The sequence below is a fragment of the Dromiciops gliroides genome, chromosome 2 (assembly GCF_019393635.1).
Source record: "Dromiciops gliroides isolate mDroGli1 chromosome 2, mDroGli1.pri, whole genome shotgun sequence".
Taxonomy (NCBI): Eukaryota; Metazoa; Chordata; class Mammalia; order Microbiotheria; family Microbiotheriidae; genus Dromiciops; species Dromiciops gliroides.
The window spans coordinates 308600232-308613859 of NC_057862.1; the positions used below are offsets into that span (position 1 = coordinate 308600232).

At 47.8% G+C, this 13628-nt stretch overlaps 1 protein-coding gene across 1 annotated transcript in view; it reads right to left on the bottom strand.

Moving 5' to 3' along the window:
- The window catches only part of NRG2 (neuregulin 2), a 251860-nt gene that overhangs the window by 39182 nt on the left and 199050 nt on the right, over positions 1-13628 (bottom strand). Inside the window, 2 exon segments of the mRNA XM_043989275.1 lie at positions 4898-5016; positions 11780-11951. Of these exon segments, the coding sequence (XP_043845210.1) occupies positions 4898-5016; positions 11780-11951 (291 nt within the window).

Here is a 13628-nt window from a genome sequence, read left to right on the forward strand (position 1 = left end):
TAAGGGACTTGTCCAGGATCATACAACCAGCATGCTAGTGAAAGCATAATCTGAACCCAGTGGGCCTTCCTGGATCCTAGGCCAGCTCTCTGCCTGCTATACCACAGTTACCTCTTATCAAGTGAAGGATTTTTTTTTTTTTTTAAGGATAGGGTAAATCAGAGCACATTGATAGGTAATAGGGGGCAGCTAGGTGGCACAGTAGATAAGCACTGGCCCTGGATTCAGGAGGACCTGAGTTCAAATCTGACCTCAGACACTTGACACTAGCTGTGTGACCCTGGGCAAGTCACTTAACCCTCATTGCGGCCCCCCCCAATTACAGTTTACATGGATAGGTAATAAGGAAAAAAAGGGTAGATCATGAGAGATAGACTACGAAAGAGGGAAAAGCAGTGATCAATGGCACAAGACCCTGACGGTGGAGGGAAAATGGGGAATGAGTGCATGCTTCAGAGGGGAATGAGTGCACAGTTGCTCCCCCAGGGTGGAACCTGGCCTAATTCTGAGATTCTGGCATGAGCTCAGGGGCTCTGGGACATTCCCAGATCCTCCTTCACCTGGGATTGAAGCATCAGATTCTAGAAGCTAAGACTATGTAGAGCTGGTCCAAACCAGCTGCTTTGCTGTAAGAGAACGGCGATCCTCCAGACGTCAACAGACCTCCGCTAAGGGCTACGAAGGCCACTTCTGAAGAGAGAGAATGCTCTGGTTTCAGCGGCAGTGATGTGCACAGAGGGAAGAACAAGCACTCCAGATTTAAAAACAAAAACTAAAGATTACATCACAAACTGAACAGCAATGCCAGGGGCCTGGTAAACACGCCTGCCCTGCTGTAGCCCCTGCCAGGCCGCTCCCTGACCCCCAGCCCTAAGGCTGAGGAGGGATCGCCCCCTTGCTTCTCCCTGCGACCCCCCTTCCCTTCCCTTCCCTTCCCTTCCCAATGTGATGGGGTCAGGCCAAACCCACTGGGGTGGAGCTTGAGTGGCTGGAGATGAGTCAGAAGGCATTTAGCCCAGCCCGCCCCCTCCCTCACCCCTCCCCTCCCAGCTCCTGTTGCTGCAGGTCTCCCAGGTTCCACCAGTAAACAAGGTTCCTGATGCATCTATGCCTAGGCAGATGGGAGTGCAGCTTCGGCCCCTCTTTGGGCCAGAAAGGGAGGTTGGGCCGAGGGGCCCGAGGACTTGGAAGCTGGAAGTTCAATCTAATGAGTGTTTTGTTAGATGCTTACTATGTGCCAGGTACTGAGTGCGAGGTGCTGGAGATACAGAGACCAAGACTGAAACAGCTCCTGCCCTCGAGGAGTTTACATTTTACTGCTGCATTTCAGAGCTGAGAAGGGGACTGGTGGAACTGAGGCCCAGAAATGGGACATGACTTGTTCAAGACCACCAGCTTGAGCTAGGACTTGAACCCGGGTCTCTTAGCTCCCATCCGATGCCTTCTTCACTTAACCATGCCGTACAGCTATCAGAGGCAAGGATGGGAAGGCTGCTTATGTTCCTGGCCCTGGTCTCAGTCCAGTCATATGAGCCTCAGTAAATATGCCACTTGGGTCCCAACCACATTGGGGCCTTTTGAGCTAACTGGAGGCAGAGCCCTGTGGATTTGGAAGAAGAGGAAGGAGAGACAGTCCCGGAGCCCCAAAAGCTGATCAAGGATCTTCTCCACCCTCACTCCCTGAATCCAAAATATAAATTGGCACGAGCCCACTGGAATAGAAGGCCAATTCACTATGGCTAAAGATGTTGCCTGTGGCTAGGCTGCTGGGCACAGGCCCTATAAGAGGACCAAGAGTGGGTGAGAATTAGATCCTGACTGTCCCCACAGTTTCTCTGGCCAAGCTGGAGCTATGCAGACTAATGGTGTACCCCAAGAGGCAGCCAGGTAGTATAGAGGATAAAGCACTGATTACATATAGTTGTTGTTTTGTCCTTCATTCTCAAAGAGGTTCATGAAAGATATCATGATTTTCAATAAATTGGATTCAAGAGAAGAAAGGCTGTGCAAAGTCACCAACCTCACTTTCTCCTCCAGAACCATCTGGGTCCAGTGGCAAGATATAGATCAGGATGACTGAAGAGATGGTCCTGGATGATCGAGGCAATTGGGGTTAAATGACTTGCCCAGGGTCACACAGCTAGTGTCTGAAATGAGATGTTGAACAAAGGTCCTCCTGATTCCAGGGTCAGTGCTCTGTCTACTTCATCATCTAGCTGTCCCTGGTTATATGTATAATAGTTATCATAGCCGAGTGACTCTGGGCAAGTCACTTAGCATTTCTCAGCTTTAGTTTCCTCAAAGGTAAAATAAAGATAAGATCCTGAGAACTTAGAACCAAGTAATTCAATCTAGCAAGCATTTATTGAATGTTCCATTTCCTCAAATGTAAAATGAGAATAATAATTGTACCTACTTTATAGGTTTGTTGTGAGGCTCAAATAAAATAATATTTATAAAGCACTTAGCACAATGCCTAGCATGACAGGTGCTTAATAAGTCCGTCCGTCCATCTGTCCTTCCTTCCTTCCTTCCTTCCTTCCTTCCTTCCTTCCTTCCTTCCTTCCTTCCTTCCTTCCTTCCTTCCTTCCTTCCTTCCTTCCTCCCTCCCTCCCTTCCTTCCTCCTTTCTTTCCTTCCTTCCTCCCTTCCTCCCTTTCTCCCTCCCTTCCTTCCTCCTTTCCTTCCTTCCTTCCTTCCTTCCTTCCTTCCTTCCTTCCTTCCTTCCTTCCTTCCTTCCTTCCTCCCTTCTTCCCTCCCTTCCTTCCTCCTTTATTTCCTTCCTTCCTTCCTTCCTTCCTTCCTTCCTTCCTCCTTCCCTTCCTTCCTCCCTCCCTTCCTTCCTCCTTCCCTTCCTTCCTCCCTCCCTTCCTTCCTCCTTCCCTTCCTCCCCAGATCAGGTGATACATTCCATGAGCCCCAGGCCTCAGAGTTGAGATTCTCTCAGTGAATTGCCCTCATGATTACACTAACTTATTGCATATCCAAGAGGTAGGGTGGTGGTGATGAAAAGACAGAAGAAAACAGAGTCCCTGCCTATAGGGAGCTCACAGTCCAAATAGGGAGGCTGGACATATTCCCTTAGCTGAGTAACAATACAAGATGACAACACCAACAATGCCAGGGAGTGATTAGCTGCCCAAAAGCCAAGGTTCTATAGAAATTCAAGGAAATGAGTTATTGGCGTGGGTTGATATAGGCAGGGAAGGCTTTAAGAAGGAAATGGGGCTTAAGACAGGCCGTGAAGGATAAGCATAGTATGAAACAGGCAAAGAGCATCAGGGAGGACATTTCAGGGAAACGAAGGATCAGCAAAGGCTCATAAATGTGGGAAAGTGCAAGGCATGTTTGGGACATAGTCAAGAAGAGCAGTTAGGTTGGGACACAGGCTCATTGTAGTAGGGGGTTAAAGGTGAAGACAAGACTGGGAAGACTGGCTAGTAAAAAATTGAGAGGGCCTTGAATGCCAGGCTGAAGAGTTTATTCTTGACCCTTTAGGTGAAGGGGAGTTAGTGCTACTTTTTAGGCAATAGTAATTTTTGGTGGTGATGAGCAGGACAGATTAAAGAGAGGAAACATCAGAGGTAGGGAAGCTATTGCAATAGCATATGAGGATAGGGTGCAGCTAGGCGGCACAATGGATAAAGTACCGGCCCTGGATTCAGGAGGACCTGAGTTCAAATCTGATCTGACACTTTACACTAGCTGCGTGACCCTGGGCAAGTCACTTCACCCTCATTGTGCCCCCCCCCAAATAGTATATGAGGATAAGGGTGAATTCAGTGGGAACTGAAGAGGGGAGAAAGCGGTTTTTAAAAGAAGAATTAATGGGATCTGGGGACATATAAATTGTTCACAAGGGACAGGATAGAGTCAAAGTTGATGGTAAGATTTCCAGCCTGGATGACTGGGAGAACAGGAACAGAAAGGGAAGTCAGAAGATGGAGCCGGCTTGGGCAAGATGATGATGAATTCTGTTTTGGACACATTGAGTTGGAAGTACAAGCACATTCAGATAGAGGTGTCGGAAAGGAAGCTGAGGAACAGAGGATGCAGAGGAGAGCTACACAATGTGGTTCAGAGCACAAGTGTTTAGAGAGAAGGGAGAGAGATCTGTATTCTGTCTCAGGGGTGGGATGAAGGGGAGAAGGAAGACTTCTGGAAAGACTGAGGGCTTGAGCTGTGCTTGTGAGAAGCACTAGGATGTGAATGGGTGGGAGAGATCCTCTCCAAAGAAGACCCAAAAAGTTTGTATGCAGTGGGACACTGACTAAAGACAGACTCTTGGACCCTTCTATTCATTACCACCTCAATGCCCAAGAGGCCACAGAGTTACCATCTACCCCTCCATGGTGCAAATGTGGGCATCAAGGGATTGTCCTCCCAATTCCACTCCTCCCACTGCAGTTTGCCTCCCCCAGTCCTCTGAGAGGAGAAGGTAGGAGGTTGCCTGGCCTGTCAGAGGACTGTTCCCCAGTAAGTGATCAAACAAACACAGGGGTAGAAAAATCAGCTCACACTCCAGCCCGGGGGGCCCAGCCCTGACTCCCCCAGCTCCGGCTCCTGGCAGGCGAGCCACCCATAATCACCTTCTAAAAATAGCCCTCCCCCACCTATAGATTTCAAAATATTTAGTTTTCAGGGTATTTAAAATGTGAGCCGGCAGCTCTGCCAGCTCTAGATAACAAAGCTAAACATTTATGCTTTAACTGCATTTCTCTTAATCTGCCGAGATCGCTGTGTTTGATAGGGAGAGGGAGTGCGAAGCGCAGTGCAAGATGAATCATGTGCCAGGAGGCTCCCCAGCAGTGCCCAGTGACTGGAAGCCCCCCCTCCCAGTCCTCCCAGCCCAGCCCCCACCTCCCTGACTCTCCCCGAGACCAGACGACCAGACGTACCGCTGTTCACATTCAGTCTGCCTTTGGCTGTGTCCTTGCCGAGAATGTTTTCTGCCTCACAGACATACTCCCCAGCGTCTTCCACCTTCACCTTATTGAACTGCAGCCTGGAGTTTCTTCTGTTTGGGGGAGGCAGAGGGTGGAGGGGTGGGGAGAAAGGAAAGAAGTTTTGATTGAAGGTGAATTGTTCTTCCCCTGACTGCCCCCAGACAGCCTATCTCCCAGCAATGGAAGAGGAGGGAGGTGCACAGCCTACGGGCTGAATGTGGCTGTAAGGGATAGAGAGATGCTACTGTTTCGGAGGGTATAAGCCCTTGACTTGAGAGATCCTAGACTGCTATGAGAACCTACAAATGCTTTCTAGGTTGGGGCCCCTCTCCACCCCCACACCAAGCACCTCTCCTTTCGCTCCCTATGTCTGCCGATCATAAGCACCACAGGGGTAAGGGGCAAGGTCAATTCAAGAGGGAATGGAGAAGAAAGGAATCTATCAGAAAAATGAAGAAAAGTCAACTTGGAAGGAAAAAAAAGCTGGCACTTCTTATCAGCCGCTGTGACCTATTCCAGAAGAGATGCATGTGACCCCACTGGGACCCTAACTTGGGGAGGGGGCACTTTCTGCAAGTGTTGGAGGTAACAGCCTGAGAGGCAGACTGTTGTAGTGAAATGGGTTCTCATGAACTTTGAGGGTTCATGAGGTTAAGAGGGGACCAAGTGCTCCCCAGGACCTCGGAGAGCAACAACTTTGAAAATGACCATTTTCGGGGGCAGCTAGGTGGTGCAGTGGATAAAGCACTGGCCCTGGATTCAGAAGGACCTGAGTTCAAATCTGGCCTCAGACACTTGACACTTACTAGCTGTGTGACCCTGTAACCCTCATTGCCCCACCCCCAAAAATGTTCTGAAAATGACTGTTTTCAGAACTGTTGAGTTGACAACACCAAACCTGGAGTACTGTTATTCCTCATCTATCCAGCTCCCAGCCTTTCTGATCAGGTGGGTTTGGATTCAAATTCCACTGCCACCGTCACCACCACCAGACATTTGGATGAACACTTTGAACACTTTTTCCCCTACATATATTCCCTTATTCCTCTGAGGAAGGGAGGGGTAAGGGATGATTAGCCCCATTTTACATAAGAAGTAACTGATACTGGGGGAAGGGGGGGGGGATGACATGCCCAAAGTCACACAGGAACTTAATGATAGAGCTGGTCCTAGAGCCTCCATCTTCTGACTTCTAGGTTCAGTCATTTTCCCTAGCAAACTGTACTTCCTTTCCTTTCCAAGCTGGTGAGGTAGTGAGCGGATGCTCCTTGTGAAGACTATCATCACTAGGGAAGCCAGCTAGATGTTATATCTTGGGGGGAAGTAAAATAACCATTCTCCCCCTCAGGGGTCCCGGCTTGAGACTCAAGAGTCTGTATGGAGGGAGGGCATGTTGGTTGCACAAGGTGATCCCACCCTGACAAATCTCTCCCTCAGCCTGAGGAAAACTAGGGGCTTGTCCCTCTCTTTGGAATCTCTTCAGCCTCTGGAAATACGGCCTTCAGAAGGCTACCTCAAAAACAGTATTTCTGAGTGTGTGTGTGTGGGGGGGGCAGCTGTTCAATTACTTTGATGTTGTTCACTGATAGGAAAATCATAAAGAAAATTCCCCAATGGTTGATTCTAGTTCCTGATCCTTTTCTGATGCCTCCAATATCCTTTTTTTTTTTTTTTTTTTTTTGCAGGGCAATGGGGGTTAAGTGACTTGCCCAGGGTCACACAGCTAATAAGTGTCAAGTGTCTGAGGCTGGATTTGAACTCAGGTCCTCCTGAATCCAGGGCTGGTATTTTATCCACTGAGCCAACTAGCTGACCCTCCAATATACTTCTTGGCACAACCTCATCTGCTCCCCAGCACCAAGGCAGGCCACAGTGATAGTGCAGGCATCCACTTAGAAAAAAGTTGTCTTTTCTATATTTTCTGCTCCCTCCCTTTCATCTCCATTTCCTTTGGGATGATTCCACCCCTATTCCTCTAAAATCCCCAACCACTGAGAATCCCACCTTGGCCCTGTCTAGAGAATAACTATTGAGCCTTCCTACCCCCCTCGCCCCAGTCTGGCCAATCTTCTGGATGAAAGCACAGGACAGTGACCTGTCCCCTGAGAGAAACAAGACAAAGCAGGAAAATCTCCTTACACAACATGAGTTCTTCACTTCATTACTGAACTGGAAAACTAATTACCAACTTCCCAGAATATGCCTTGCCTAGGGGCCCGTAGCTATAGCTGTGAGCAGTATTTGTGAGGAATGGGGGTGGAAGAAGTGGAGTGTGTGTGTGTGGTTGGGGGGGCAACAACAGGAGATAGGCAGGGCCAGAAGCCCAGTGGGCTAGGAGGAGGGAGAAGGGCACTGGTATGGGGATGAGAGGACCATATCAAACAAATCAAAATGACAAGCACCGCTTGTTTCTTTTCCAGAGACATCCCTCCCCTTTCAGTGAGTCCAGGGGCCTCTGGGGACCATCTTCCTCTTGGGACTCTAGGGGACAGCTCCCTACAGTTGTCTTGTCAACACTTTCTGTTGCTATGGAGATATCCCCAGTGATGCCATAGCTTCTCCAAAGCACATTTTCAGCTCCTTGGCCCAGCTTCTGCCCACAGCCTTGGGGCTCATTCTCCGTGTCAATTATAGTGGATTTCCTTCATTAAAATAGTTGTTAAGATCCCTTTCACCATCCTACCATCTCCTCCCTGACTCCAGCTTAACCAGAAACTATATTCCCCTTTTGTCAGGAATCTGCCCTTGCCACTGCTCCCCAGAAGAAAGGGGACACATGGGGGTCATGGAGTCAGACAATGTAAATCTTGAACTTTCAAGGCCCTAAAAGAACAGGTTTGTTTCCACCCTTTTCTCCATACCCCAAATTGGTAAGTTTCCTTTAAATGCCATCATGGTTCTTTATAAGGAAAGGGCAAGGGGGAATAGGTTCAAGCTACAAGTAGAGAAATGTAGATAGCTACAAGGATGACCTTACTGGTGATCAGGGGAATGTGCCAATATGGAGTCAAGGCATCTCCTTCCATGGAAATCTTGAGGAACAACAGTGGAGACATATTAAGATTGTTCTACTCTGAGATAGGGAAGTCACATGTGATGACCTCTGGAGACTGCCACCAGCTCTAGGACAGAAGTTCCTAATCTGAGGTCCATGACTTGTGTGTGTGTGTGTGTGTGTGTGTGTGTGTGTGTGTGTGGGAGGGGGTTGGGTTTTTTTTTTTTTGGTGGGGCAATGAGGGTTAAGCGACTTGCCCAGAGTCACACAGATAATAAGTGTCAAGTGTCTGAGTCCGGATTTGAACTCAGGTCCTCCTGAATCCAGGGCCAGTGCTTTATCCACTGCGCCACCTAGCTGCCCCCCAAAGGTCTATGACTTGTTTAAAAAATCTTTCCCCAAAATAGTTGGTTTCCTTTGTATTTTATCTCAAACATTTAAAGCCATCATTCAGAGAGGGGGTTCATAGGCTTCACCAGACAGCCAAAGGGATCTCCAACAACAACAACAGCAACAACAACAGCAACAAAAGGTGAAGAAGTTCTCTTCTAGGAGCCTTAGGTTATCAGGCATTTTATAATTAAGACCCACCCTATTGGTTCCTCACTGGAAGGGAAGGGCTCAGAGGGGAAGACTGAGGTACAAACAATGGTCCCAGCTCTGGAGAATGGAACCCAGAGGAGAGAGGAAGACCCCCCCCCCCGGGAAGTCTTTGGAGAAGGGCTCCTATCTTTTCACCATTTAACTGCTCTTCCTTGAGCCTATCACACTGCAGTCCTGTCCTCCCCCAATTCTACATCCTCTCCTCTCAGTGGCTCAGGTTGTATCTTCACATCTTGTGCCCCTTTAGTTCCCAGATTTTATTTCCCTATGTGACCTGGCACCCCTATTCCCAGATAGTGACGCTGGCAGGAATGCTCCACCTCTCCCCACCCCCACCCCCACTCCCCCTCCAATCCCCATACTTCCTCTCTGAGCTGCCCGCCCGCCTGCAGGGCCTGTCCTAGCCTGCTTCTCATTAATGATGGAACATGTAGTTCTCCAGGGGAGGGACCTGGATACTGAGCTGGGGGGGGGGGGGTAGAGATTAAAAAACTGTGCCTGAGAAAGAAGGAAGGAAAGACTATAGTGAAGACTGAAAGACAAACTGACAGAGGAAGAGAGACAGGAAAATGCTGCAACACAGACTTGCAGATGGAGAGAAAAGGAGAGGAGAGGAGAGGAGAGGAAAGGAGAGGAGAGGAGAGAGAGAGTGTTACAGTGACAGAAGCAGAACAGAGTATTTGCTACAGCTGCATCATGTGGTAAATGAGGCAGAAATTCTCTTTTGTTCTTCCTTGGGGTAGGAAGGATTATACACTTGCCTCTTCCTCTATAATGTCAGCTGGGGAGTTAGGGAGGGGGTAGGCTAATTCCAAGGGGCTCTGAGGCTCAGGGCTAGGGGCCAGTGTTACAGGCCCAAGAATCCAGTTGGAATACCTCCACAGGAGGCACAGACCACACATAGATGTTTCCTCATCACTTCAAACAAAACTCATCACATCCTCATCATCCTTCAAACAGGGCTGGGATGGAGAGGGAGTTGGGGGGGCTCTACTATGGGATACCTGAGTGACATAATCAAGATGTGTTTTGAGGGAGTCACTTAATACTACAAAGTGCCCAGGAAAGAAAGATCAGGGAAGCCCCCACCTTAGCTCTAGAGAGCAACTTGACTGAAGGAGAAATCAAGGTCCAGACTAAGGTAGCGACTGTCTCAGGAAGAAATGTGGAATGGAGAGAGGCCTGATTCCTGGATCAGGCATCTCAGACTCAGGAGAAAAGAGTTGCTTCGCCCAGAGAGTTGTCAGTCATACCATGATATCATCACCCCAAGCCTCAGTCAAGGAAAGGAACATGGTCAGACTGGAGTCCCCCTTTCTTCAATTCCACTTTGGGGATCCTACCCAAATGGGATGGAGGAGGGTCAATCTTTGATCAACCCATAAGGACCCCATGCCCAAGGTTTTAAAGGACTCTCACAGCAAAACCTACAGCATGAAGTCTGCAGATCATTCAGCCTGGCCACCCGCTGGCTCCTACAAGTGGGGCACTGACCACAGGAGTGTGGTGGAAGCAAAGAATTCAGGAACGTCAGAAATGTGCCCTCAGCCTTATCAATCCCATGGTCTCTCTAGGCTCTAAGTTTTTCTCTAAAGGAATGGTGTGGATTTAGGGACAGGAAATAGGGCAGATGTAACTGGTTTCATGCAGGTCTCTGGTGTGTCCGTGGTGGTGGTGGTGGTGGTGGTGGGAGGAAGGGAAGTGGGGGGGGGTGTGTTATTGCCCACTGTTAACTTTCTATGAGTGAAAAGGGCAGGGGGAGAGGGAGGCACCAGCAGAGCACAGAGGATGCATGGGGAGATCATTGGCTGAAGGTCTTGGGTGGGATGAATGTTATCCAAGTGGCAACGCGTACTAGCCAATTGAATAGAACAAAGAAAAATTGAGTCTGGGATACAGGAAGAATCGAGGAGGACTTTTATTTTGCTGTTAGTAAGGAGCTTTTAATTAATAGCATCCTCATTCTCCCTCCCCACCAACCCACATAATCCCTTTGGTTCATGATTTAACGGCTGCTATGGATACAGGTAATTCGGAGCTGTTACCTTTTCTGGTAGGAGGCATAGCCAGAATGGGATGTGCTCCTGGGGTCTTCTCAATGCTGCAGCTGGAGACTCCCCAGAGTCTCCCTCATATACACACTTGCCCAGGAGGGGAAGAATGGGGACCTTTGCCAAGCCAGTCCAAGATCTCAAAAAACCCCTGAGTTTTTTCCCTTAGGCTTAGACTCAAACAGATGTGGCCAAGAGGCCAAGCTTCTGGGAAAGAGACGGAATGGGAAGCCAGGGGCTTGGGAGAAAGGAGAAAGAGAAAACTAATCTTCTATCTTGACCCTGCACTTCTTGTTCCCACTGGAGAAGATATGGACAGACAAACATTTTCCCGAGGACATATTTTTGCATCCTCTTCAAACTCACAATTACCAATGAACAGACAGCATACCCAGATCCTCTCTTCTTAATACCCACCTCCCTGCAAACACCTAAATGTAGCTACTTCTAGGGAGGATGGGGCGGGGTGGCTGTATCACTGTCAATAAAGCAGAACTGTAAGACAGGTGGTTTATCTTGCTATTCCCCCTCCCCGACATGCTTTGGGTAGCCCTTCCTGAGGGTGTATCTGGTGCTTTTCTCTTTCTCCTAGCATCCTTTCAAATCATGCCCTTTCCCCTTAGGGCTCTGTTGTCTGTAAAGTGACAGACAGAAATCTAATAGAAGTTAATTATCTCTAATGGGTACATATGGTACCTCTCAGAGACACCAGGTTCTTTTTTAACAGAAGCATCATGAGGAGAGCACCCCAACCCAAAACAGTGAGTGATGGTGAGGATCTCAGGCACCATGGTGAGATCCTGAGGAGAAGGGAAGGGTGGTCTCTTTCACGGCCCCGGAAACCACACTGTGTCACTAGCCTCCTTCACTTATGACCTGAAGTTGCCTGCAGAGATTCATAAAAACTTCCTGAGCATTTCTTAGGTACCCATCATCATGCCGGGACTATACTCAAAGCCCCAGAGGGAGTCAGTGAAGAATAGAAAGAAGGGGAGATCTGAGGTGGGCTAATATGGACTCTGGGGTGCAACCCCCAGCTGCCAGTTTTGCCTCTTGCTTCTGAGGTCTCCTGGCCCCCGGAAGCCAGCTGAGGTTTCAGAACCTGAATTCCCAGCTCTCTGTTTCCAGGAGGTCACCCAGAGGGTGCAGGATATGCCACCATAGTTTGGGAAAGCAGGTACTTACTTGCCGTTCCCATACTTAATTCGGATGTCCCTGCTCCTGTTGAGTTCCTTCCCGTCCTTGTACCAACGGTAGGCGGGCTGGGGATAGCCGGCAGCTGCCTCACATTTTAAGGACTGTTTTTCCCCCACCTGGACCGTCTGGCTCTTCATTTTCTTCAACTTGGGTGGGACAGCTGAAAAAACACAAGACAGAGGGAGCCATCAATCCCAGTTCTGAGCAGATGGGGATTCCCCAGAAGGCAACAGGGTGTGCATGTGCCTTGTGAGGCTTGGCCCATGGCCGGCCAAATTGTTATTCTGGCAAAGTTTATCTCAGGTGCCCCCGGGGCTTCTTTTTCTTTGTCCTTTCCCTCTTAGAGCATCTTAACAAATCTTTCAATGGCTCAGATCGTTCCTTCTCTCTTCCTCCTTTTTTCCAAATGTGCTCTCAGGAAAGGATCAGCTATCAGCCATTCACACCTAAGTGTGAGCATAAATAATCGTAATAATATTAGCTGACATTTATATGAGCACTTTAGATACATTATCTCATTTTCATCCCACGACAACCTTGTAAGGTAAGTACCACTGGTATTATTAACCCCATTTTACAGTTAAAGAAACTAAAGTTTTGAAAGATATTAAGTGAGGCAAATTAACGCAACTCCAAGGTTCTGCCTTCATAATCGTCTGATGATTATATCATGGGGCAAAGATGACAAAAAAGAAAAATTATGAATGTCGGAGGGGCAGTGGAAAAAGACACATTAATGCACTGTTGATGAAGCTGAGAATTGGTGTAGCCACTCTGGAAAGCAATTTGGAGCTCCATCCCCAAAGTTAGTAAAGTGCGCAAACCCTTTGACTCAGCTATATATTGTTACTAGACTTATACCCCAATGACATCGAGGAAAGGGAAAAAGGACCTATGTGCATGAAAATATTTATAGCAGCTCCTTTTGTGGTGTCAAAGAGCAGGAAACTAAAGGAGTAACTATCAATTGGAGAATAGCTGAACAAATGATGGAATATTCTTGTGGTATAAAAATGATGGGGGCAGGTGGATGGTGCAGTGGATAGAGCACCGGCCCTGGATTCAGGAGGACCTGAGTTCAAATCCAGCCTCAGACACTTGACACTTACTAGCTGTGTGACCCTGGGCAAATCACTTAACCCCAATTGCCTCACCAAAACAAAACAAAAGAGGGAGAGGGAGAGAAATGACAAAAGGGACTGTTACAGAGAAACCCAGGAAGACCTGTATGATGACAGAGTGAAGTGAGCAGAACCTAGAGAATGATCCAGAGAATGATTAATACAATAACAACATTGTAAAGTCAAACAATTTTGAAAGAGTGAAGCCCTCTGATCAATGCAGTGGCCAGTCAAGATTCCCAAAGCCCCATGATGAAGCAAGCTAACCCCACCTGACAGAGAGACTCAAGGTCCAGGATGAGATAGATTTCTGGATATGGCCAACATGGGAATTTGTTTTGATATGTATTATAAAGATTTGCTTTTGTTTTTTTTCTAGTGAGAAAGGGAAGGTGGGAAGGATAGAAGATAGATTTTTATTGGAAAAAAAACTTTTAAGGTTGTGATTTGTCTGTGATCATACAATTAATGAATATTAGATTCCAGATTGGATTCCTGATCTTCTTGACTCCTGACTCTCTGTGTTCAGAGGGGACACAGGAGAATTTTAACATCTTAATATTCTATTTCAGATGTATAGGACTTTGTTAATTCCCTTCACATCTGTTTCTTTGATCCTCACCACAATCTAGTGGATTGTGGTCTGTGTCCTCATTCTACAGATGAGAAAACAGAGACTAAGGAGATGAAGTGACTAATAATATTTGAGAGTTAGA